This window comes from Anomalospiza imberbis, chromosome 3 (genome assembly GCF_031753505.1).
Source record: "Anomalospiza imberbis isolate Cuckoo-Finch-1a 21T00152 chromosome 3, ASM3175350v1, whole genome shotgun sequence".
NCBI classification, from domain to species: domain Eukaryota; kingdom Metazoa; phylum Chordata; class Aves; order Passeriformes; family Viduidae; genus Anomalospiza; species Anomalospiza imberbis.
In genome coordinates this window covers 85,945,318-85,971,762 of record NC_089683.1, presented here as the reverse complement: position 1 = coordinate 85,971,762, position 26,445 = coordinate 85,945,318, and the positions used below count along the sequence as shown (strand labels likewise).

At 35.0% G+C, this 26,445-nt stretch overlaps 1 protein-coding gene across 7 annotated transcripts in view; it reads left to right on the top strand.

Moving 5' to 3' along the window:
* Positions 1 to 26,445, top strand: part of BABAM2 (BRISC and BRCA1 A complex member 2) — a 190,485-nt gene that overhangs the window by 70,561 nt on the left and 93,479 nt on the right. For all 7 annotated transcript variants that reach the window (XR_010997523.1, XR_010997522.1, XR_010997521.1 and 4 more), the window contains exon 7: positions 24,402 to 24,511. Coding sequence is in view for 3 of the 7 variants with exons in the window: in XM_068185526.1 (XP_068041627.1) it covers positions 24,402 to 24,511 (110 nt within the window). In the remaining 4 variants the exon portion in view is untranslated. The remainder of the gene's footprint in view (positions 1 to 24,401; positions 24,512 to 26,445) is intronic.

Below are 26,445 nucleotides of genomic sequence, written 5' to 3'. Positions count from 1 at the left end.
CTGGTGGCTTGACTAAAACTGATGAGTGACTGATGGTATGTAAATAATCAGTGATTCATTTGCAAAACCCTGAGGACAATGTGTTGGTTAATAAAGAATAAACACACTAATTCCAATTTATTATTCTCATTGTTTAGCATTTATAATATCTGTCATAGATAAAATCATTAATTCTATCTCATTTCACCTAGACTCATTACTTTTTCTAAGTAATAAATCTTATTTAATTTTCATTTTACTATTGTTAAGTGATTAGATAAGCTCTTGAAATATAGGTCAAATTATACCCAGGTTCCCATTTTGACATTCATGTAGGTATTGTTGCTTTTTCTCCCTACATAAATTAGATGAAATTAGTAACTGATTATCTCACAAGTTCTAATTTAATATATTGTTCACAGGAGTTGTGACATATAAAAAATGTCTGTGTTTCAGACAGGACTTGAAACATGACCTAGGTATGTGCAAATTCAGAGTGGAATCCTGAGCTGTGAGTAGAGAGCTTGTCCAAGGCTTTAACCAGAGCAGTGTTCTTCCTTTCCCCTCTCTTTCTATAACCTTCGCATCTCATCACAGTTAAAATTAGCAGTCATTTAAGTTTGGTTCATTTTGACACACTTCTCTTCAAGGAAAAACAAGCCATGCCTGAAAGAGAAACAGAATGAGTTGTGTGACTTCAGAGTTGCTGGAGATTTTTCTCCTAGGCTATTTTTCCACTATTATGGGTTCTTACTGTTGTGCCATTATAACATTCTTCAGTATTCTTGAGTGTCTTAAGGTGATTTTGGACACCTCTTCACATTTGGACAATAACTGTATCTCTGAAGATACTTAGAACTTCAGTTATAGCTTTCTAAAGTTCACAGAATTGAGCTGTGTTCTGCGTGAAAGAAAAGAACTGCAGCTGTTTCACTTATTAAAAAAAATGAAAAGCAAATAAATGGCAGAACAGAGACCAGAGTACATGCTATCTGACTTGCAGTCTGTATGAGAAATATTTAAACTAAAATACAATTTTAATTTTATATTCTTAAGGCTGTGTTTCATCTTTGTTTACAACACTTACCTTTCTAGGTAGAATGTAGTTCTTCGTGTATCTATTTCATTTTATGCATGTCATTTATTTTGACAATGTCAATAAAAGGCTGTTAAAATGGCAGTAATTTCTGGGCTTTGTTTTGTGTAGTTAACATTGACTGCACTAGTGCTACTGAACAGAAGAGGAGTTTCTCTTGTATTAATATTCTTTTTTACATGGTGATTCAAACTCCCTTTTCAAGTTTTGAGGTTTTTTTAATGTAAAATCAGAAATTGTTGAAACTTTATTTCAAGATGTGTAAATTATAGGTAGATATTACTTGTTTGGTAGAAATAGAAGACTGAGGTGTTAGTAATACAGTGCTTTAGGACTGAGTGCTTTATGAGCTTTCCTAAAACAAAAGAAATGTTGAAATGAAATTACCAGAGAGATTCTCTTGATGCAATACCAAATGTTTCATAAGAAGCTGTAAAACTGAATTTGTAATAAACAAGACTGGCATTTACGACTGTGTTCTTTCAGCATCGGTTTTACTGTATGGCAGCAACTTAATAGCTAAAATATTCTCTTTGTTTCTTTTTTGTTGTTGTTGTTTACCACATGTTGCCAGTTCCTTCTTGAAAAGATGTGTGATCAAACTGCAGGCCCGTTTACAGGCCTTCAGGCAATGATAGTATCACATTTAGGAGACTATACCTATTAAAGCAACTTGGAGGCATATATTATTTCTCTGACTCATGTGAGGCAGCATTGCAGTATGCAGAATTACTTTCCCTTAGTTTCTTTATTTATGAATTTTGGGAATATAGCTGAATAAACTTATCCCTCCTGGAAAAATGGTGTAGAAAGTTATATGCCACTGATACATAAATGTTATCACTGTTACAAGAAGGTGAGTAATTATGTATGAGTAAGAATTATGTTAATATAGTCCTTCAATACTAAATATAAAAGAAGATATAGCACAAAGAGATAATTTAATAGAAAAGAACTGAGAGTCATTCAAAGCCAATTAAGAAGTGGAGATCCATGTAAGATTGAAAAAATTGCAGTCTCATGGGTTTGGAATGGTGCATTCCCAGGAAGCTTGGAAAATTGTAATAGTGATCTGTATAAGTGGGATTTGAAAAAAAGAAATTTAATTAATTTTGCAATGCTCTTCATCAAGACAGATCATGAGTGTGCTTAGCAGGATGCCTCTTCTAGAGCAGTTTTTTGGCACATACAGATGTAGGTTTTAAGTAAATTTACCACATTTGTGAGCAGTAGAAATAGTGAAGCTTCATTTCATACAGGTTCAATCCCTCACCCTGAATCACTGCACTATGCTGGTATTGTTCTCCCATGTGTCCTGTGTAGGATTTATCAAGTGAAAAGATGAGAAATGTTTTCACTCTTTGGCCCCCCTTTTTGCTGCCTTTCATAGGAAACTGAATTGACCTGTCGCAGTATTTGGTGGAATAACCAGTTATGTCTCTCCTCTACCTGGCTGCTGATCTTCATAGAGCTTCTATGAACTTAATTATCTTTTGAGACTACAAACAGGTCAGGGAAAGGAGTGAAGAGAGTAGGGAGGTGTCTGAAAAGAGTGGTTACGTATGCACTGGATCTGAAACTAAATTAAAAGGAAATAAAATATTCCAGTATGTCTACACTAGAATGAAAAACTTGATGGCATTCAAAAATTTTTCGTCATCCAAAAAGTTTTAGAACAACTTGGCTCAAATGTGATGAATGCACAAGAAGAGTATTTACACTTGCTTAGCACCAAGGCATTCAGTGGAAATTGTTTGTAAACTCCTTCCTGCAGCTTAATCATCTATCAGTGTTGTTTAAATAAATTTGGGAATGCCAGTCTAAGGGGTTATACAGTTTAAATCTTTAGTCAAGTGGTCCATTTGGGAACATTTGTGGTAGATCATAGTGCAGCTGATTTTCTTCTTCTTCCACTGAGTTCATCATCACTGTTACTATGAAGGAAATCTCTCCTTTAATGTAAGCTAAAAGAATCAATAATAAGTTTTCAATATGAAGACTGTTAACTGCTCGTTGAATATGCAAAAGCTATTTTGGGGTTGGACAGAAAAAATATGAGTCTGAATTTGTAGAGAAAGATTAATAATCTCTGCATTACCATATTAAGGCAATTTTGGAACCTACTTCCAATTAAGATATTTACAGCTGTACAAAACATTAGTGTTTTTTGAGTCACAGAGAAAGACTGGGAAAATGTCTTATCTCTATCTTTGTGTTCTAATTTTGTATTATTTGAAAAATACAATGAAAAAGATTCTTCTTGGGATTCATATTTTGGAAGCTTACTGCATGTAAACTTTTGAAAACACTGTTTTGAAACTTCTACAGTATTGTCTCCAGATATTTGTTTCTCCTGTGCATGATGGTGTTCAGATGTTTGCAAAACTATTACACAGAAAACAAAGTATTTGCAAATGCTCAATTTGTCACTTTGTGTAAATGATTACTTCGGGACTGTTTCCTTTTTTTTTTCTTAATGCAGCCATTAATTGCAATCCAGCTTCTAACACACTGAAAGCTAGGCAGATATGGAGCCAAGCATGTATTAATGCTGATTGAGAAGGGAATATTCAAAAATTGACAAAAGTACCTTGACAGTGTCCTGTTAAGTAACCATCTACAAATATATTAATTCCATTATTTTAATGGACTCCTTTCTTCATTAATCAATGGCCTTATTCTCTTAAGCATATCTGTCAGGACATGTCTTCCTAACAAATCTGTTCAGCCTGGAGCATGTAAAGCATCATCCTCATCTTCAAACTGTGTTAAGTCAAGAAAGTGTTGTGGTAATGTTGGGCATTGCTTGTCCAAGAACATTAAGAACCTTGGTCAGGATCTTTTTAACCATAAAAGGATGTCTGTTATGCTTTCTTGTTTGGTCTCAGTTGGAAGGGAGTGAAAAAAAAATACAGAAGGAATTTTTATTGCAGAGAAGTATTTCCCTCTAAATAGCACATGAAGGAATACTGTGTCTGAAAAAAAATTTTGTTGGCAGGGGAAGAAGTAGTCTGATAAATGTTGCTGATAAAGATTTAGCTTTAAATGACTATTCGATTTAAAACTCAAATTTTTCTACCATAAACATAAAAAGTTAATTTTTAGGCAACTACTTATATTTCTTCTATTTGTGTAAATTCTTCTATGGATACTAGATCTGATTTCTTTTATCATCTTTTTTTCGCACCACATTTAGAGACTGTTATCAATTGCATTTGTTTAGAAGCTTGCCTGTAAAATGAAGAAAAAGTAAAAGAACTTGATGATGTGTGTGTTCCAAGAATTTGCATATGAAGATAAGAGTTTTTCAGTGCAGTTCTAACCTGGTTGTGTACAAACATAAGTGTTAGCAAAATGTTTATTGTTTTTCAATATGTTTTTTATTTCTTTTGAGAATGATGACAAATTACTGGGCGTTGATGTCTAGGGTGGGAAAATGATACATTTTATTTTAAGATTTTGAAATCATAAAATAAGTTCAAAAGTGAAGAGGCACTATTTTTCAATTTGCATTCCATTTTTAACAGTATATTTCCTTTTCAAGTGTAGCAGTAATACCAAAATTCTCAAACTCACCTTTAAGTGACCACAATTGTTGAGCACAAAAAGAGGACAGTATGTGCTCTTTGCATCTCTGTGTGTCCATGGGTTGTGCACAGATTGGTATATTACAAATATATATTTTGATATCTTACCAAATATCTTTAAAGCCTCAGAGTGAGCATCACTGTCTTCTCTTTCCTTTTGTCACTGTGAGATTATCAACATGAAGGATCCAGAAGAACAATTTTTATATTTTTTGTTTCCACTGAGGTTCTTCAAGAGCTTCATTTTGATGCTGAGAGGGCATAATTTCTTGGGTTTTCATATATAAAACAAGGGGCAAATATTTAAAACTTATTAGTGGCATACTGTTCCAGATTGATACAATGTTTTGATTCTTACTGCAGTCTTAAATTTCTTTCCACAACAAATTATTGGTTGTACAGCTATTCAGTGGTTTGGAAGCATTTACATGCTGAAAAGCAGGTAGACAACTATTCAGTAAATGAACTTGTGCTTAATGTGTGCTTGTGTTTTCAGAGCAGTACAAGGAATAATTTTTTTTCTTGGTTGTTCTTTCTTATTATTTTCTGTAAAGAACTAGAGCAATGAGAGTAGAGTTTACTTCTTTCTATTGTATTCTTCTTGCTGTGTGTTTTGTTGAAAGTTAGATATGGTGCAAATACGAGATGTAAAACAGATTTCGATCAATAAAGCCTACAAAGCAATATATTTACAGATAATTGCACAGTATAGAATGCAAATTTCCATATTACTTTCTGGAAGGTTGGTGTGGCTTTGCTAAATCTAGATTCTCAGTTTTTCTTACACAAATACTGAAAACCATAGTACAGTAACACAGAGTAACTGATTAGTCACTTAATGAGAAAAAGTCATTTGCATTTGGAAGCAAATCACTGACGTATCCAACTGTCCTGAAAAAGAGTTGATTTCTAGGTTTAAACTAGAGTTTTGGCTATAGTGAAGAGAAGGTGTATACCTCATGGTTGGTGGGTTTTCTTCCCTGTTTTTTTTAAAAAAAATCATTATATTTCATGTTATGGGAAAGGACTAGCTGGTAGTTTCACTTCCCTGTGTTTGTGTTAGGAAAATAGCAGAGGTTTATGATGCTGGAAAGTGATCAAGGCAAGCAGTGTTATGTCTCCTGTTATGAAACTAGTTGCATGCAATTTTTTAAAAACAAATATTTCGGATACCTTTATAGAAAGGCTTTATAATTGGCCCAATTGGTGCAGTTCAGGCCAGTCAAGAGACAACTGTGTATTTATTCCATGCGGTGGACTCTGCCCTCATTGAAGACAACAGGATCATGATCACAGAACTATATTCATAAACACAGATTTTCAAACCATCTGAAATGTATAGGGTAATTATATGGCATTATATATAAAGGCCTCTTTGTGTTATGTGCTTGTTCTGTGTTTCTGAGGGATAAATATATACAAGAATTGTAGGTGTGTCAAAGCAGCAAAACTCGTTCAGACAGGTAAAAGCATTTGAAGTGGTGTCTTTTGCACCATTAATAGTTTTGAGTTTGTCTCAGTATTTCTGCATCAATATTATGAATCCTGGTTTTAGAGATTTATTATGCCTGTGAAAGCATCAGGCTGAAATTTGGCTCATCAAATGAATTACTCTGTCATTCTTTTTCTATTAAAAGAATTTTATGTTGCCAGTGTTAGTAGTCTAATACTGGAAATGGTTTTGCAACTTTAATTTTTTTTCTTGTTCACAAGGCAGTTGGTGGCAGTTAAAGGAATTGAGATTAATAAGTTTCCCTTCTGCAGCATTGATGGAGAACTTTGCAGTCAGAATCAAAAGGTTTTGAAATACTGACTTAAGCCCTGTAACATCACTGATAAGATGTATTAATCTCCACATTTTTAAATTGGGAAACTGGTATATGAAGTTTTACTAGAGTAAGGTAGGGACAGACCAAAAATAGATTCCAGTAGTTGTGATTTTTAAGCCATGGAGTATCAAATATAATAATTACTTCATCTGCTAATTTAGCTGTGGCTGTCAACCTAAATTTAATATAGTATTTATTAATAGGTGAGTTCAAGCTGTTCTGCGTGCTAACCTTTGAGTTAGCATACTCATGATACTCATACTCCATTTGAGTATTTGTTTATCATGGTTGAACTTTATGCAATTTAAGGAGCTTTATGCAATTTAAGGAGTTTTTAAGTCTTCATATAATTCCTTTGATACAGCAGCATTGGAGGTAGAGAGGAAATGAGCAAATTTATTAATTTTAAACAAACTGAAAAGGTTTTTAATTGCTGTTTTAAATATTTTTGACTTTAGTCATAGGTTATCTTTTAAATACTGTTTTAGTCCTTTTAAAGTAATAGTTTCAATTGCTACTGTTAACTTAAAGTGCATGTATGTATACATTCAAGACTAGAGATATTTTGAATAAGTACCTTCCAAATGCTTTTGTGCTGCTTTATTTAAATTATTTAATGTCAGTTCAATATGTCAAAATGAACTAGAAGACAGTGGAAATTATATTCAAGTCTATCCACGTGAGCAATAGCATCAAATTAATTTAGCATTAAGTAAACTTTCAGTGGTGAGACTTAGGTGTCATTCTCTTCCTGCTGACATTGACAAATGAGCATTCAGATCTTCAGGTGTAAATGACAGCTCAAGCTGTTGTGGTGTCAGGTTGATCAAACCAAAATTGAGTTCAGGAATGGCCTCATGCCTCCTCTGGCTACCCTATGAAAAATCCAGCACTTTATAAAAGAAACTCAATTATGAAATTTTATTATGATACCAGCTATTTTTTACACAATCATTACTATTCCCGGTGCTGAGGTGGCTGTTACCAGTGTCAGGATTGCTGATGGCTTCAGCATCAGTTCAGACAAGAATGCAAAACTTGGCATTATCATCTCTGTATTAGCCAAGTTTTCTCAACATAGAACTCAAACCCTAGCTCCAGAAGTCTGATTGATTAGTGCCACAGTATTTCATGCTCTTTTGAAGACAGTGGCTTTCATCTTTTTTCTTGCCTGCTCTGAACTGTGCTGGAACCTGCTTGGCCCCCAGTATGTCAATGGGAACAAAATCCTCCTCATATGGAGTTTATTTAATAAATAAGGTTTGTTTATTTAATCAAGTGACAAGCATAACAAATAAGGTATCTTGACTTCAAGAGTCAGTATTGGAAGGTATATTAATCATACCTGGAGTATTCTTTGCAAAGTCCTTGGAGTTTTTCTATGCCTGTAGAGGATGTGTGTTTTTTAAGACCTGTTTATTTTCTGATTATTGGCTCAGTGCTGTCTTTCAGACAGAACAACGCTGTAGGTTCTGAAGCAGATCAGTCTTAGCATGCCTAATTTACTGTTGGTAGTAGTGTCAGAAGTTTGTTACCTTTTTGAGCTTTAATAATTAATGAAGGTAACTCCATATCAGAGCTGGGTACCCCCAGACCACATTTCATTACTTTTTCAGGTGCTAAAATGTGGAAGATACTTAACTTCCCTTGTGTAAATAAAATAAAAAAGCTAGGCATTGATAAAATATGAAGACAGATTTTTCAGCAATTCAAAATACATAAAGTGACATCATTTATAATACAAATAAAATTGAAGATCAGTAGTTACTTTATTTGTGATATCCACTAACAAGGATTTTGTCTGAGTTGGCAAATATCTACTGAATTTCTTTGTTAGAATAATGCTGCACATCATTTATGGTGAGGACAAGAACATCCCAAATTTATTTAATTAAAATCAGCTTTAACTGGGAATTAATGCAAAGATATATATTCACCAACTTCCTGAGGCTCAAAAAAAGATAGTCTATTGAGCAGACACCAAGTAACTACAACATTGCTTAAGGTTGCTCTGGTTACTGCAGCTAGGTTTGTGCCAGTACTTGTTTAAAGTTCAAGATTTTGATTCCATTGCCTAAGGTCCCTCCAGAATTACAGCCAAGAAAAAGGATCTCTTATTGGACCTGGCATTAACAATAATTTCACTATATTAGATTAAACAACAGTGTTTAACAGTGTTTAGGTTGCTGGGAATGTTCATATTCTGCTAATAATAAATCTTTTTTAGCTGACATAGTTGAACGCAAGCATCACAGAGTATATTAAAATAGTTGATATATTGAAATATTGAAAAATTTTTGAGGAGTCAGTGCATTATGTGACTTGTCTACAATGTCATGACAGTTAAGTTGTGGTTCCATTCATTGTTCTGGATAATGCATTTTGCCGTTGAAAATATCATAGAGGAAGAGTGGCATCACTTCATATTTCATATGAAATTGGTGGAAAAATCATAGACTATAACTAGAAATGAACTTCTGTACCATGAAGACTCAGCAGAATAGTTCCTCTTATTTTGCCTATTTTCAAAATCTAGTCTGATAGAGTATCTCTTATCTTTAAAGGAAACACAAGTTTCTATGTTTTTGGCAATTAGTCCACTAGCAGTTTGTGTGTAATTAAGTTACCAGGTCACAAAGTATGGGGCTTTAGAGAAAGGTCTCTTCATGTAAGCATAGTGCAACAAAGTGTTTCTCAGATTATAAACACTTTGAATTATGTTAATCATGTTAATGAACAGTGCACCAAAGTGTTTTATTTGAACCGAGACAAGGGGACAATTGTTCACTCTGAGATACTATATAAGGTGTAGCACCTTTGGTATAGTCCGATAGTGAGTGGCTCTTTACCAGTGTAAGTAGGTAGGAAATACAGTTTTCAATAGTGTTATCTTAGTTTTCTTTGAGAAGCAGTAAGATAAGACCTCACATGCTTTGTTCAAAGAGTACATCATAGACTGATGAGCGTTAGAAGTGTCTATGCCCACTCTGCAGTTTTCTGTCACCTAATAGACATCCAGTTTTTCTGTTTTCAAAGGTAATTTAAATGAAGAGTAATCTAAATTATTATATTTCTCAAATGAGGAGTTTTTATAGAACTTTTTTTGAACTTTTTAGCTCATATTCACCCCCTGTTCTTTTTGTCGCCTCCCTGTTAATGGAGGCAACATTTTGTCTTAAGTTGTTTTCTCAGAGAATGAATGGATGACTTTTTCTGAGGAGCTATATAAACAATGGTCATTTCACCATCAATCTTGAGCCTCCACTTTCCAGGTTTATTGAACCTTAAGTACAGCATATAATGGACTTGCTGCAAATACCCATCATAGTCATCTTGTACATCTATCTACCCATACAACAACAGCAATTTCCATTTTTCCTTCTCAAGAATGACTTTCAGTTGGAAATTATAACCTCTAGAAGGAATTAAGTATTACTGATATCTTTTGAACACATTTCCATTAAAGCATTCTTTATACATTTTTATGTCAAGGGTTTCCCTACCATATTTCAGATAAACCAAGGTGTTAATTTAGCTGTAGTTTTAGCTCAGTTTCCTGAGGAGATGTAGCATCAGTGTCAGAGTGTGTCTGTTCTATTCTCCCGATTTTTTAAATAACTGTACCTCACATTTCAGTGTGTTCCACAGTGAAACTGGCTACGGCAAAGAATGGCCTTCAGTTAGTTCCTTTTCTTGTTCTAAGGTAATTTGTTGTGAGAGCTATAAAAAAAATGAGTCAATTACAATACAAAGCAAACAAACATTAAGAAAAAAACTGGGCTGTTTAATTTTGTCTCTGGACTTTCCTGATATCTTTATACATCTGCCTTCCAGATAGTAAAGTCTTATGAAAGGGACTGCTCTTCTTTTAACAATAGAACATCAAACATGTGGTTGCCACAAAACCAGTTATTATAGTGCAACTAATAATTACAGTAATGTTGTGAAGATTAAAGTTTTAATGTAAAGTATCTTCAATTTCATAGATACAAAAATACCTGCAGAGAGTATTTCTTAATGTGGGAACACTCTATGCTTGATTAATGCAGTGGGGTTTAAGTTCCTCTTAGAATGAAGAAAATAAAAGTTTTGGGGGAAGAAAAGAGATAGAAATCTGTAGGTGTTTCCTAATCCTAGTAGAAAATTATATCTTTTCTATATGTATTAAATGCAAACAAATAACCACTTGTCATAAGCACATCTGTTTGGATACAAATAGCCTTAAGACAAACCAGTGTCAAGTGCAGTTGTTCTGAGGGAAAACCAAGATGGATGTGTTTAAGTAGCCAGTTTGTATTTCAGGCTGAAGGAGCTTAAGCAATTGAAGCATCTGTTTCCATATGCCATGGAAATAAAATAATGTACTTTAAAAAGCAGCACCCAAACCAAACAAAAACTTTTAAGAAGTCTTTCAGTTAGTTAAGGATATTGAGGAATTGAATGTGGAGGAAGACAAAAGAGAATGGCATAATTTTTTAGGGAGAAGGAAAATATCGGAAGTTTCTTTTCATGTATGTATAAATATTGCCATTGATAACACTGGGAGAGTGTTAAAGCCCAGATGCAAAGCACTTTCAGAAACAGATCTGCTGGCAATCTGTGAAGGCTGTAGAAGTTTTCATCTTGATTGTCACAGACTGTAGGGGCTAAAAAGCCTTTGTGGAGCCAGGGCAACAGTTATTTCCAAAGAATATTGACAATTTCTGTTTAATACTATCCCAAGGAGTCTGGGGACCAATCAAAAGAATTGAAGGCTTGGTCTAGACAGAGCTTTCTGGAGATTGCGTGGGGCCAAGTATAAATCAAATGAATAGTTTTTGTTGCAGACCAAACAGTTAACAATGCTGCATGGAGAAAGAGAAGTCTTGAGCTTCATAGTTAAGGGGAAGTTTGTGTTCATGACGTGAGTAACTGTCTGGGCTGAAAGGTCAGAACTTGACAAGACTGTATTGTGAATCCCAAATGAAGCAGTAAAAGAGTGAGAGAATGGAAGGATCTTCACTTCTGTTTCATTTGAGCTAATTACTGCAGTGCCCATCTGGTAACTAGAGCACAACTTCTTTGAAAAGAACCTGTATGTGTACGTACAGGTAGGTGCACCTGTATCTGCCATGGCTATTTCTAAAGAGTTTTATCATTGCAATGGTAGCATCGTGCAAAGGAATGTGAACATAAATAAATTGTTACATCTTCTCTCAAAATGCTGTCTTTGAACATACTCAGCTGTAGGACACTTTGCCATGGGTTGCAGTCAGTGTTACTCCTTAATTGTTTGAAACCAATAGAAGCAAAATACTATAAACTTTATTATAACAAACAGATGCACATTTGAAAGAAGTACCCAGCAGAACAGAAATGAGGGTCTATTACCAGTGTAACTGTGTGAAGCTTTATTTAGATTGTAGAATGAAACTGGTGCGAGTTGAGGTATTTCTGGACAGCTTGATTTGTTTTCCTGGATTTACTGTTTTCAGTGATGCTGAGATTAAGGTGACATTTATTGGGTTTAAATCACAGGTAAGTATTGAATGTAACCATAAGTTTAGAACAGTTTTCAAAGTAAATTATGATTTTTTTTTCCTTGCATTTACAAATAAAAATGAAAATGCAGTAGATTTATTTGAAGAAGTCAAGTCTATTAGAATTTTCACTTAAACAGGAGTTGTTATATTGCTAATGAACTGCACATAAGAGAAACATATGGCTATAGCTTCTCTAGCAGAATTTTTAGATTCATCCCATGGCTACTTAGGCTGCAGGAGTGGGAAGTTAATATAAAAGAAGGTCTATTCTTTGAATAGCTATAAAATAAAACTGAAGTGGTGTTGATTTTCAGTATTGATGACTAGCAGATCTTTTTATTGTAAGAACAAAAAAATATTTACATGCTTCATTGATAGTTCCTAATTATTTTTCTTTGTTGAAATACACAGTCTATTTCTATTGCTACACTCAGAGTTCTAAGTTTTGATGTTCCCTAATTTTATAAGATCTTACATTTGAACTGGTTCTGTGTGATGTTGAACTGATTCTGTGTAGATGTCTGTATCTTGACCTGAATTCCCTATGTGATGTTGTTTGACCGTATGCCAGTTGAGTTGTGACTCTAACAGGAGACTCTGACTTGTAGACCTTAAAAGGAACATGCTCCAACCAGTTAGTGGTTTTGTTTAATGTATTCAGTCTTAATTAGAGCGGACTTGTAGACTTTCCTCTGATGGCTAAAACTTGAACTATATTTATAGTTAAAGCAGTGTTTCTCAACGTGTTTATTTGAAGCTAGATGTAATACCAAGCTTCAAGTAGTTTCCTGCGTTCCACAGTATATTTTGCTGTTCCCAAGGATGTGAAAATTAATGTATTGGATAGTTGTGAGAGTTGGGGTAGAATGTGTATGTAGATGGTTTTTTTCTGTGACTGTTGCAAAGTGTTGCATACAAAGTGGAAACGGTGGGCCAACATCTCACCTGTTCTTAATTTTTGGAAAATAACAAGAAAGGATAAGCTTCTAGCATTATGACTGAACCCTAGAAATAAAAGATGAGACACTTCATTTCTAGATAAATAACATAATGAAAAAAATAAGGAATATTGCACGTGAGCTATCAAGATGGTAGAATTTTACATAGATTTGCAAAAATCAGGTTGCTGAGAGTGGAAAGATTAATTAGAAAAATTGAACTCAATTTGGCAATTTCAGAGAGATTCCAGAATGCATGTGACTTGAATCTTCCTTCTCTCTTGATCCTTAAAATGCTGTTGACTGCAATTTTGTCACTGATAAGACACAACTGTTTTCTAAGTGGCTTCTTAGTAGAAAAGGCTTTATGGTTTCAGACTTACAGTTTAATAATATACATAGGAATTTAAATATTACAATATACATCATATGTTTAATCTGTTCTATTTTACAGTGACATCTTAAGTATTGACTTCTCTGATTTTAACTGGCACTTACTTTGATTTTCACATGCTATTTTAAAAGAACGTCCAATTCTGCACTTTTCCTAAGCTTTTTTTTAAAAATGCTTAATATTGTCTGCAAGAAAGTATCATAGTGAGCCCCACTATAGGTATACATGCAAGGCAAGTAAAGGACTGTATTGTTTTGAAATTGTTCCCTGTAGGAAAGCTGAGGTTCATGAAGAAGGCAGAAGTAGAGGAGTTACCATTGTCTGTGTGTCCCCATGAACTCTTAGCTGTTCATAACTGCAAGGTGGAGCCAAATCAATAATCATCCAGCAAATCCCATCAGTTGTGAAGCTTGAACATCAAATCTGCATTATTTCAGAAAACTTCTGAGGATAATGTATTTAATTTACTGTTTCAAAGAATAAGAAAATTTAAAAGTATAGCAATCAAATGCTCTCTCTTATACAACAGGGTAAGAAGCTTCCAATTCAAACTTTCTTGTTGTGATCCAAGTATTGCTTGTATGTAATCAGATCTCCCTCCCTGACAAAAAATGTACTACTCACTTTTATGGTCAGAAAGCTGTATGTCAGACCTAGAAAAGGACTCTCTGTTAATTTGTGCATGCTGGGATGCTGTGCTGAAACAGCTGAGCATATGCAGGTGACTTTGAGCCTTATGACAGCATTAAAAGTTGCATTTACAGAAAATTATCCCCTGAACTTTGGAACAGGAGATAGGAGAGAAAGTGTCAGGATAGACTTTAAAAATTCAATGGTGGTATCAATATTAGTAGCCTTTGAACTCTAATATTTTTTATTGAAAAAAGATTGAAAAGCTCCAGACACCATATAAGAGTTTAACTATACTTCTCCAAATTGTTCATCTGAACTTGCTGATGAATGCACTGATGGAACAGATAAAAGATGTGGTGATCTTTTCTGAGTCAGTAATCAGGGAAATGTCAGCAGTGGAGTCAGTCTTCCATCTGGAAATACATGATATATTTTTCTAGCAACTACCTCTTTAATTCAGTGGGACCACATTTGAGCTGGACACCCTGCGTTTCCAGCACTATCTTGGGTACGGTAAACAACAACAGATGATTCAGCCTTCACTTGAGCTGTGTGCCCAAGTACTGGAGTTACTGTCTCACACTGTAAGTTCCAAAGACCTCTCTTGACACAGCATGTCACCAAGTGTCACTTTTTTATTATATATAGAAAGAGACTACTCCTGTGAATTTTTCTCACATTATGTGCCTGTTTAACATAGCAGTACAGGTGTGAGCTCTGTAACACCAGTGCCACAATCATTTCTACGAATACAGCTTTTATCCCTCATTCCAGTGTCCTGCTTCTCACCTGTATCAGGATCCATCTTCACAGAAATACAAGAGAAAAGCTATGTTTCTCTTCTTACTGCAAGGATTTTATTTTTATTACAGTTATTACTCTTTGTGACTGTATACATTTACACTTGTGTGCAGACCAAGTATGTTGCTTGTTGGAAAGCTGAATGTTTGTAAATAGGGCTCAAGGGGGCAGGATGCTCTGACTTCCATATTCTTTGTCCAAAGCAGAGAATGCCCACACAGACACACACTCCTATTTTTAAGATCCATTAGACATAAATGGAATAATGAGACAAGGGGATAATAGAATTCTTTGGAAAAGAAATAAAAATACTCTACCCTTGAAATGGAAACACATAATAATAGCTTGTGAATTCAGTGGATAATAAAATTCTCTGGAAAATAAATACAAATATATTCTTGAGATGGGAATGCAGAACAGCAGTTTGTGAATCAAAGGTCCTGTGAACTTTGATAAGTAACTTTCCAGTTATTTTCAGGAAACAGCAATTGCCAAAACAACTCATAGCAGTCAATAGTTTTAATATTGACACTTTCTTTTAAAAGAAAATGTTTTGTATTTTTAAATCAGGTCAGCAGTGCTAGGCTGCAGTGGTGAAAGAACACTGAACAAGTTTAACTTTGCTTGTTTTTACCTTACACTTTGATTATTCACTTTTTCATCTGTGAAATCATATTGGTACTTCCTGGTTCACTGAAGACATAGCTCAGAATATGGCTTTACTCTGGTGTTCTTGTTGTGACCCATGTAATCTATAGTATTTCTGATTTTGCAGAGATATTCACTGAACCAGGAACATGGAAGAATATGTGGAGAGCAGGGGAAAAAGCTTTTATTAAAAAGTTGGATTGATTTAAAAAATAAATGCTTCTGCTGACTTGCAACCACAACACAGTTACAGAAATACTTATGATAGATGTCTCTTTCACAGTATTTTAACTTTTGCTCTCTTTTTTTTGGTGAGAGCTATTAATTGTATCAGTGAACTATTTCATTATATTTAAAACAGTACTCTTGTTAGTGTCGTGCTGTCATTCTAAGAGTCAGCTCTGTACCTAGAATCCTTGCTTGTACAAATAAATTATATTCTTCCCAAATATAATTGTTACCTTTGAATTTTTCAGCCATGAGCCCTGTATACTAATCTGTTTTGTTTGTTTTGTCAATCTACTCATATAAATATGCATGTATAGAAGAGCCATACTTGGCAATTAGAAGGTTGGCTTAGCAAGAAAATGATTTCTTTGTCATCTAGTTACGTACTGGGGTATTTGAGACTTTGTTTTCCAGTGGACACAGGATGACTGTTCTTTGGCCTCTGCAATGACATTGCTATTTTTAAGGAGATGAGAAATCAGTAAAAAGGGGGAAAGGAATGCAAATATTGGTTTCTAAATAAGTTGCAGTCCAGTCAACTGAAGAGATGGCTAGAGAGTTTAGAATCTTGGTGAAATCCTAATGATGGATTTGAATTTCAGGTTTTATGAGTCCCCAAATCTTTATCAGGAAAACAAGTCTAAAACAGGGCTTACATTAAAAAAAGTATCATAACTATAGGTTGAGGAAGTAGCTGTTTGTCAAGACATGGCAGCATTTGCTTGGTTTGAGTGTATGCAACTGCTGCTTGCTGTTTCAGAACAGTTAAAAACTAAGCTTTGCAGTCTTTGAACACTTTGTTCACCTCATTATCAGCTGGTGATGGCAGAGGCAGGTGCTCCTGTCACCTTCCAGGTGCTTTTCTTGATGTTCTAGGAAAGACATGGTGGTATTGGAATCTCTTCCTTGCCTACAAAACTTCATCAGAATAATGGGGCAGGGGGTGTCTCTCAGGGTAATTTACTTAATGGCAAAACTGTAGTGTTTTATAATAACTTAATGATTTATGTGTTCTGCTTACAAGTTAGGTTAGAAGAAAATGAAACAAAAATTTAGCAGCACTCCTGTATAGTGTTTGATAAACTGATGTCCTAAATTTTGTAGGAAGGAAAACTGCTTTTTTATGAATGCACAGAAAAGCCAGATGTGAGATTACTGCCCAGCAATCTAGATTTCCATTATTTATTCCTTTTTTGTGTTTCTTAGTTAAAAAAAAAAATAATTTATTACCAGCTGTATTTCAAATTTTGTTAATGCTGGGTTTTAATTTTATTTTAACCTGAATGTGATACCTGATATTGGAGTAGGTAGAGCGAATATAGTGTCATTGAATGAGTTGAAATTTAAGATCATCAGCATCTTACATATCAGTCTCTTCTAAAAATAGTAAATATTCTCTACTGTAGTGTCATCAAAACATACTTAACAAGTGAAGACTTAGATTCAGTTAATATGATAAAATGATCCTTGTTTGCAAATATGTTTTGTATCTCTTGTGTGTGAAAATGAATGTGTGAAAACATTTTAGATTGCTTGACATTAATTAAAAAATATTAATTGTATACTGTACTGCATATTAATTTTATACTGTGCCACACCTGTATTATGGATTTCAGATTTGAGTCTCAAACTTGCCAAAACATGTTTTTGACCATTGAAGAAATCTGCTATGTTTTCTGAGATTGTTTTTCAGATCTAAGCAAACAGTATTGTTGTGCTGAAAGTGTCACCACAACTTTTTCTGCTGTCAAACTAAATTAATTTTTATTGTCTGAAATTTCATTAATCTTGAAAGTTTTGAATCTAGCATGTATTTTCATGGACAAAATGTTATTCTTTTCTTCTAACCATTTGTAGTTTCTTACACTTTTCATAACAGTATTCTTTACGTAACTCTTAACAGTCAATCATATTGTTAAGGTAGCAGTAAAGTACCATGACCATAACAAAAGAAAGGAGTATAGACAAAACAGATTAATATGTAAATGTTGACCAAGAAGACCCTGAACAATGACAATGAAAAGAACCCCTGGGATGTCACACTGTTTGTGTAACATCCGTTGTTTTTGTGTTCAGCTATTGATGCCCAGGGGTATACCTGGAGGTCTTGCTGATAGTTTTAATGCTCAGTAGATATTTGATTTATTTTGTTTAATGAAGAAAACCCAGTATGTTGTCCTAGAAGCTTGCTTTTCAGATTTTACAAAGTTGTTCCCAGGCTACAATTTCCATGTAAGTTTTAAAATCAGAACAGCACTGAGCTCAAACGTGCTTTGCTCAGTGTTTGCTGCTGTTACCTTCTGAGAGGGACTGTGTACGGAAAGCTTTGATGCCATGAGCAGTGCACTCAAGGTAACTGCCTTTGTTTTCATTAAAGTTCCTATTTAAAGAATCAACACTCCTTGATCAGACCTGGTGGGTTTCCTGGAAGACAGGCGAAAGAGTTTCCTGGAGTGATTAAATATTCTCCCTAGTGTGAAGCAGATTTCTCAGTCTGATTTGCCACTCCACATTCCTTAGCCTGCTTTTACCTAGTGTGTATTGTTATTTTAAAAAAACAAAACAAAACCACTAGACAAAGGAAAAGATAGGGAGAACTTGTAGCTGCTCGTATCAAAGTTAGTGAAACTGATACACAATAAAGGTACTTTATTTTCATTTTATTGCACACTGCCATTTGGTGGGAAAAAGCCAAACATTGCTAACTCTTCTGAAGCAAGAGGCCTGTTAATACTAAGGAAGCAAACAGTGTTGTGTATTCTCTGGTGTAATTCACATTTCAGCTTCAAAATCATATTCTTCTCTGATCAGTTGTTAATAAGTATGGTACAGGTATGTGTCATGCAGAATTTAATGAATTAAATTTGACCCTTAGAAATTAAATTCCTCAATGCATGTTACTCTCATGCATTTCTCTTCTGAGGACCTTTCTTTTTTCACAAAGGATCCTGAAATATAAATTTCACACTCGGCTTCAGTGAGGCTGACTGAATTCGTAGGGCTGAGAGGTACCACAGGCAAGTAGGTGTCTGCTGAAAGACCCACTTGGTATAAGCTGGCTGCAGATGCTAAGATCAAGGACTCCTCACTTCATTCTGCTTTCATCTGTATTCTGCCTTTCTATTCCACCTTCCCCAACAACCTCCACCACATCGTGTAAGCTTATCCTTTGTTTATTTTAAGCAATCCCTTCCCCATTTGTTGGAGTTTTCCGTTCTTTCAATTAGTCATGCCACAAAAACAGTTATTGAAGAGTTGTGAAGCCTCCAGCAAGAGGTAGGAGCAATCAACTGGGACTGGGAACCTCCCTCCTGAAGCAGATTTGGCCTCACCATATTGTTGGGAGGCATCTAAAATATCAGTCATCTGCGAGGCAATCATCTACATAATCAATCATTATTTCTCAAAGGTACATCCAATAGGTTTAACAGTTTGTGTTCTCTTTCTTCCCTCACTTTTATCCTCACACCAGTTGCTGTGTATATCCATAGTACAAACTTAACAGCCTTACCAGAAGTTCAGCTCCCTTATTTCCTGCTGTCTCCAGGGTCAGAAGCTGCTTGTCCTCCACAAAGCATGCCGATACTCTTCCTGCACATACTTTCCCATCCTTTCTACCAAATTTGAAGCTTCTTTTCTTATTATTTTTGTTAATCACACTAAGCCAGGCTCTCAATGCCACATCATTGATCCGTGCATCACCCCATTTCACGTTCTCCTCCTGGTCTCATGCCCCCTCCATCCTGAGTCTTTCATGGAAAGACAGGTCCTGCTACTGCCCTGGACAAGACAGAAGTCACCTACCACTTTAAGCATTACTGTTTGGGGCAGGGAATTGTATTTGTGTGCCAAATACAGAAATACCTCCTCTTTAAAGAATACTTAAATCAGAAGCTGCAAGGCAATTCTTTTTTTGATAATGAAGAAAAAGTAATAACTGATTTTCCATACTCTGCATCTTTAAGGAAAAGGAACTCTAATGTACAACTTGGTAGGACTCCAGGCTCAAGAGGAAATGGGTTATAGCAGTTGTGACTATGCAGAGCAGATGTTTTGGTTGGCCTGGCTATCAACCATCTGACTCATAATAAATTGTCAGTTCCAGTAAATTCCCAGTTTTCAATTACAGTAGGTAGGATATGAGAAAACAATGCTGTTTGGATAGTGTATTTAAAGTGCTTTTGATGATAATTTTCATAAACAACTCCTACTAACTTTGTAAAAAGATTAAGGATCTTGGAAAGGCAGAAGCTGTAAACATTGAAACATACATTTGAATGTAAATTGAGATTAATAGAAATGAAAACTAACAAATGGCTGTTAACACAGTGCTGACACAATTGGAAATAGAATTTTAAATTTTCTTTGGAGTTTTTTGATACTCAAAGTCCTTTCATGAGGTATATGGGAGAAAAATTTCTAAATGCCTTCAGACTTCCATTTTCAACTCTTCTGTTCTTCATTTATATTTTCACATGGTCTCTTGTTCTTGAGTTTTGAAAATGCATACTTAATGAACCTTTCCTCTGCACTGGCTAAGTAGAAAAACAGTGAATTAAAATCAAATGCTATGAGCTTTCTGTTCATGAAAAGTTGTATTTATTTCTGTAAATTGTTGCTAGGTTTCTGTAATAGAAAAAATGCCTATGGGTTGAAAATGTCTAGTTTTTTTGTTGTCGTTCTTTTCTCACCACGTTGCTTTGGAGGTTTAGACAAGGATGAGGTTCCATTGTGCAAAGTCTTCTGTAAACATAGGAAACCCCTTGCAGTTCTTGAGAAAGAAAACTATTTCCAGTGTTAAGGGGTATATCCATTTTTTTTCATGTTTGATTTGAATGGGCATTTTCAGAAATGAGAAAAATATCTTTAAAAAAAAAGACATAGTAGCAAGGTGGCAGAAAGGTACCATGAAAATTTGTGTTGGATCTTTTACATTGCAATGTTCTAGAGGCTGGGTTTTTTTTACTGTCAGGCAGGAGACTGTTGTGGAAAAATTAATAGGTATGCATTATCACGTGTTTAATGATCTCAAGCATTTTTACATTCAGTTTTTGAACCTCACAATTCCTGTGGCCCAGGATGGTTCTCTGTTCAGTTAGAAGTTGATTTTAATAATGCCTTCTGTGGAGTCTTGTGTAGAAAAAGTTCTGTGAGTATAAAATGGCACTTACATTATGGCAGTTCTAACTTTGGAATTTACCATTTATAGGAAATTGCCATTCTGCATTCTTACAAGATCAGTTTTTCTTGGATATAAAATTAATTTGTTTAATAAAAGCATCTATCATGTTCTGAGTTACATACAAATTATAAGAAGAAAAAGCATGGATGCTTAAATACTAAAAAATGAGATGTGACTTTAGTTCAGCAGTGTCTTTTTATTTTTTTTTTTTCCTAAAAGGGTATAATATTGCCAAAGCAGTTGGATGTCACGCTATCTTTTGAAGCCAGCTGAAAAACAAGAATAGAGGTGACTTTTACCTTGCTGTTCTATTCAGATCTGGTCTAGTCTTTCATATAAATACATGTGCATAAATAGGAAAGGGAAGATGCTGTCTGTGCAGGATTTGGTGAGAAGTAATAAGACAGCATTTGCCTTTGGACACTGTGGTGCAATGAAAAGATTCAGCCCCTGTTCTGGGCAAATGGCATGGCTTGGTATTAGAAGGTTCCATCTTGTCACCTGATCACTTACAGGTTTCTATAGATGGCCGGGACAGAGATTTCTGAAGGGGTTAAGTTGTAACTGGCACAGACAACATCAAAAAAGTTTATTAGCTGAAAGGTTTTCCACAGTTTATCTGTATGACATGTGGTTTTGATTTGGTTTTATAAATGGCAGTTCTAACAGATATACCAGTGTTGAATGCAGTTCTAGCAAGCAACTTCTTCCATAAATAAAAGCCTTCCAAAACAAAGCCTGAAAGGAATAAATGGTATGGTGTTAGATAGAAGGGAGTTGGTTGTAAATCTGTGGCCACCTGAACAGTAAGGTTGAGCAGCTTCACAGTGTTACTGCTTTGTGTCTTTTAAAACCTACAGGAATGCTGGTTTTGTGTTTTGAGTCTTTTTTAAGTAACAAGTTTCATTTCTCAGGGTTGAAGATATGCATCCATTTGAAAAGTGGTAGTTATAGAAAAATGCCAGTTTCTTTACATGGATTTGCATTGGACAGTAGCTGTATGAACATAATGGTGCTCTGCTGGCAGCAAGAGTTGCAGACGTTTTTTGTGTGTATTTTTGTAAATGGAAAAATATCATGTCTCAATTTATTGCTCTTACTGCACATTTCATTTTACTGCAGCTCAACATGCAAAGATACAGAGGTGATTTATGTGGTTGTTTGGGGTTTTTTCCCCTGGTATGTGTCTTCATATGAAGTTTACTAGTGAGCACAGAAAATATAATGTAATATTACTTTGTGTGTTAATGGATGCTGTAATGGCATTCACCTAGTCTGTTTTGGAGTTGGGTTTTTCTGTTTCCTTGTTTTGACTTTGTTTAATCGGTAAGTACCTGATAGTATTCCAGAAACTGCTCTTACACATGGTGTCAAGCTGTGTGTGCACATCTACTTTTAGCACTAATCAAAATGCAAGACTAAAGAGAGGATTTACTCTCCGTGGCAGAGCTGGATGCAGCACTACAGGTGGGGTCTCAGCAAAGCAGAGCAGGAGGGCAGAATCCCCTCCCTCGTCTCACTGGCAGCACTGCCTTAGGTCTGGCCCAGGATACAGCTGGCTTTCTGAGCTGCAAGTGCACATCACAAGGTTACGTTGAGCTTCTCATCAACCTAACCATTTTGTGTACCTGTCATCTCTTGAAGAATGCCCATTTAAATAAAATCTTTTTAATTGTTATTAGCATTAAAAGCATTGCTGTTCAATCTCTCTTAATAGTTCTTTTCATTTGATTGACAATTATCAAATTAATGGGGAAAAGCCAGTTAATACTGTGGTCAACTTCAGGATTGAAAGCTCTTCCTTATTTAATTTTTTTCCTTAATGATATAAATGCATTAAATACTGGGGAAAAGGTCAGGGTAGACTGTACTCTTGGGTATATTTTGTTGTTATTTGTCTTGTTGATAAAGGTTTTGTAATCTGTTCTATTTTCTCTAGTCCAGATGATAGTACCACTTAAAAATGTAACACTTAAGGGAACATTTTGAGTCATGAGATCCTATCCATTGCTGTTACAGGCAACCACGTCCCATAATGCTATCCATAAACTGATCACAGCAGGACAACAGCTATCGTTTGTGCTTACCACTCATTTGGAGTGTTGTCCTGCGACTTAGGGTTAAAACCATGCTCGGATTTCCAGCCATAGTGTGTTTGTGACCATTTTACAGGCTGTTCTAAGAGTACGGTTTTCTTTCATCTGTCAGAAGTGAGCTGCACACTGAGGCAGAATTTAAGAACACACTGTCAGTTCTGTCTCATTTTTCGTCTAAGACAGTTAGGCTTTTTTAAGACCCATTCTTCCCTGTAGCTTATCACTAAGTTTCTTGGCATGCAGTGTTCTGCACGTAATAGCTGGTACACAGCTTGTCTCTCTGGACATTAACAGCTCCGGTCCTGCCAGAGCTTCAAATGGCACGAGATTGCCTTCCTGAAACCACTCAGCAGTCACTTAATTTTTTTTCTTCCCATATAGGGCAGGGCCTTCTAAGAATATTTAAGTGGTTTGCCTGTTCCTTCCTCACAGCCTGTAGGACAGAGCATACCAGGGGACTCTGCACCATGTTGATCCTACTTTGAGTACATATCTTATTTCCTCTCCTATTTTTCCAAAACAGATAAGAACAAAGGCATCTTGGCAAGTTGCTGTGTACCTATGAACAAACATGTTGGAAGATTTATTTGTGAGCAGAAAGTGGCACTATATTATTTGCTATCAGTGAAGGTGACTGTGCTGCTAACTCATTACTTTTTAACTAGAGGTCAAGAGCTTAAATGAAGTTGTGCGTGGCAGAAATACATTTGTTGGTACTGTATGTGATTTATGAATTGGAGCGATGTCAGGAGCTAACCAGAAACAATTAGTTCTAGATGATCCCAAAGCTGTTACTGATTGTCCTGATATAAAGAAAGCCTCAACTGTGAATGCATTAAGATTAACATATATTTAGCATGCTTTTTTTTTTCCTACATTACTTTCCTGGAGTCTGCAGACTTTGCTGAAAGTAATGCATAGGTTTAATTTGCAGGAGACTGGGGGACAGTGATTTCTAGATATAAATTTCTAATTGCAAAAATGTTTTTCATCCACAACAAGAGTTTAATACAATACACTAGAAAGTTTGAACCATAAACTACTTTGAAAAATAACAAATACAGAATCTGTGGTCATAACTCAGTGATATTACAACATTTTAAAAAATCCTTTGGCATTTGCATCTGATGTCAAGCCAGGAATTCCTAAAAGTGAAATCTGTATCTTTGCTGAAGTTTATAGTTCACTGAATTGAAGAACTACAGTACTGTATGCTTCATAACTCAGTAATTTTATTTTGATACATTAGAGGAAATCAAGCAGATCAAAATATTTATTTAAAGTCCCAATTTAAAGTGGCAATATAAGAAAGAATAAATTTGCAACCTGTTTTGCAGTGGTTACAGTTTAGATTCCTCACTTAAGCAGCTCCTAAATAAATTCATATTTGATTTACTAGTTCTTATCTGTAAGCTTTTAAATAATTCGGTTTGTTATTTACCATTTTATATTGCTTTTCTATGTACAGGATGTGAATGAAGACCCTGGAGAAGATGTTGCACTTCTCTCCGTTAGTTTTGAGGATGCAGAAGCTACTCAGGTTTTTCCTAAGCTGTACCTCTCCCCTCGTATTGAACAGTGAGTGAGAGGTTTTTTTCTGGAATATTTATTCAACTTCATCTTGGCACTTTTCAATTTTTTCCTGATATGGGTGATAACATACTAGATGGTAACATACTATTATATGATCTATGATTATGTAATACTATATAATATATAATAGTATATATTATATAGTAATATAATAATAATATACTAATATATGATTGCTTTAAATTGCTTAAAGTTATAGTGGTTGCTTTGAGTGTGTGTGTGGTGGAGAAATGACAGATCTTCTCTCATCTAGTTCTGTTTGTATGTGATACTCTTGTAGCATCACAGTCTCTGAAAACCATGTTTGTCCTTGTGGCAGTGTATTTTGAACACCTTCTATGGTACAACATAGTGATAGCTTTTGTTGGGGGGAATCTTTATTTTTTTTTTCTTTTGAGAGGTTAAGTTCTCTATATAAACATAATACATTTGAATAAACTATTGTTGTAGAAGCCAAAGGGCTTGGTTAACTATGCTTTTGGAATTTGCAGCTTTAATAAATTACTTATTTTCAAGAGAATATCGGAATATTTCATTTTAGGAGCACTGAACCTTACTGATCCGTTCACCAGTTGGCAAATTTGCCGAGAAAGGGATTTTTACTCCTAAAATGGAAGACTGGGAACTAAAAATCAATCTGTTTTCATTAAATTTCTTTTCTTCCTTTTCTGAAATTGAAAATGTTTTCATATTTCTCCTTGTCTTCAGTATCTAAGTCTTGTAATGCTTAAAAAAAAAAACTGTGTTAGACTTTTCAGGTATACCACATTCAAACTGGTATAGCATTGTTTCAGTGATGTGTTGTTTTTTTGCTAGTAGGGCAGTTGACTTTCCTCTGAACTGGTGATGACTGTTCTGTATAGAGAAAAGATGGGAAATACTGACTACTACAGTTTTATAATAACTTGGGGATAAAGTTTGTGTAAGTGAAGAAACATAGTATCGTGACATTTTGATCAACAGAGTATTGATCTGAATAAACTCTTGAATGCAGTTTAGAACATAAACACCAGAATTTGACTCAGATAAAGATATAAGACTTCTGAGATACTTTAAGAAAATGTTGGTTACATGTGCATGTGCAAACACACAGGTAATTATTTAGTAGCTTTCACATTTTCATATTTTTCATTAATTCATTCCTTTTTGTCAGCATCAGTTGAGGGAATAATTGTCATCAAATGTGTAATTATCCTTCTATGTTCCAGAGGATTGTTTTTCTGAACTCTTAAAAGCAAATGGGCTACCACTAGTTTCTGTTGTATTTCCAGCTGCAGTCACATGTTGATGGTTATGTTTCAGACTACCCAGGTATATCTGTCTAAATTATCCTCCAGCTAATGGATATGTCACGTATTTTCCCACTTTCAGCAGTATCTTTCTAAAGATGTTAACCTCTTGATACCTAGCAGAATAACAATACAAAGGAAGTCTTTGTCTTCCTAAAAGTATTGCATTTTCTCTCAGTGCCCTAAAGAGCATCTGATTTTAGATGTGCAATGTAGAGCAATAGAGCAGAAAGATATTTGAGTGGTATTGGTATGTATCTGACATTCTGGTGTATTTATGGCTTTTGTCATTTATAGCTGATGCAGTCATGTTAAAATCATGCCAGTAAATCCTGGAGTTCTGTGCCACACCTTGTCACATTATCTGGGTGTTGAGGTTGAGATACTTAACTCATTACAGTCAATCTGTCTTTCTGCATTTGTAACATTTCATCACAGTATCTAGGTACTGATAATGCATAATTACTGAAGTTGCTTGTGAGCTGTTGCACCTCCCTTTATGCTACTGGCTACTTCTTATGTGCCATGAAAAAATGTATGGGTATGTTTCCTGTGTTTGTAAAATTGTGCTTTAATAGCAAACTTTCAGTTCTCTCTTGTTCTTTCCCAGAACCAATCTCTGCTGTGTTC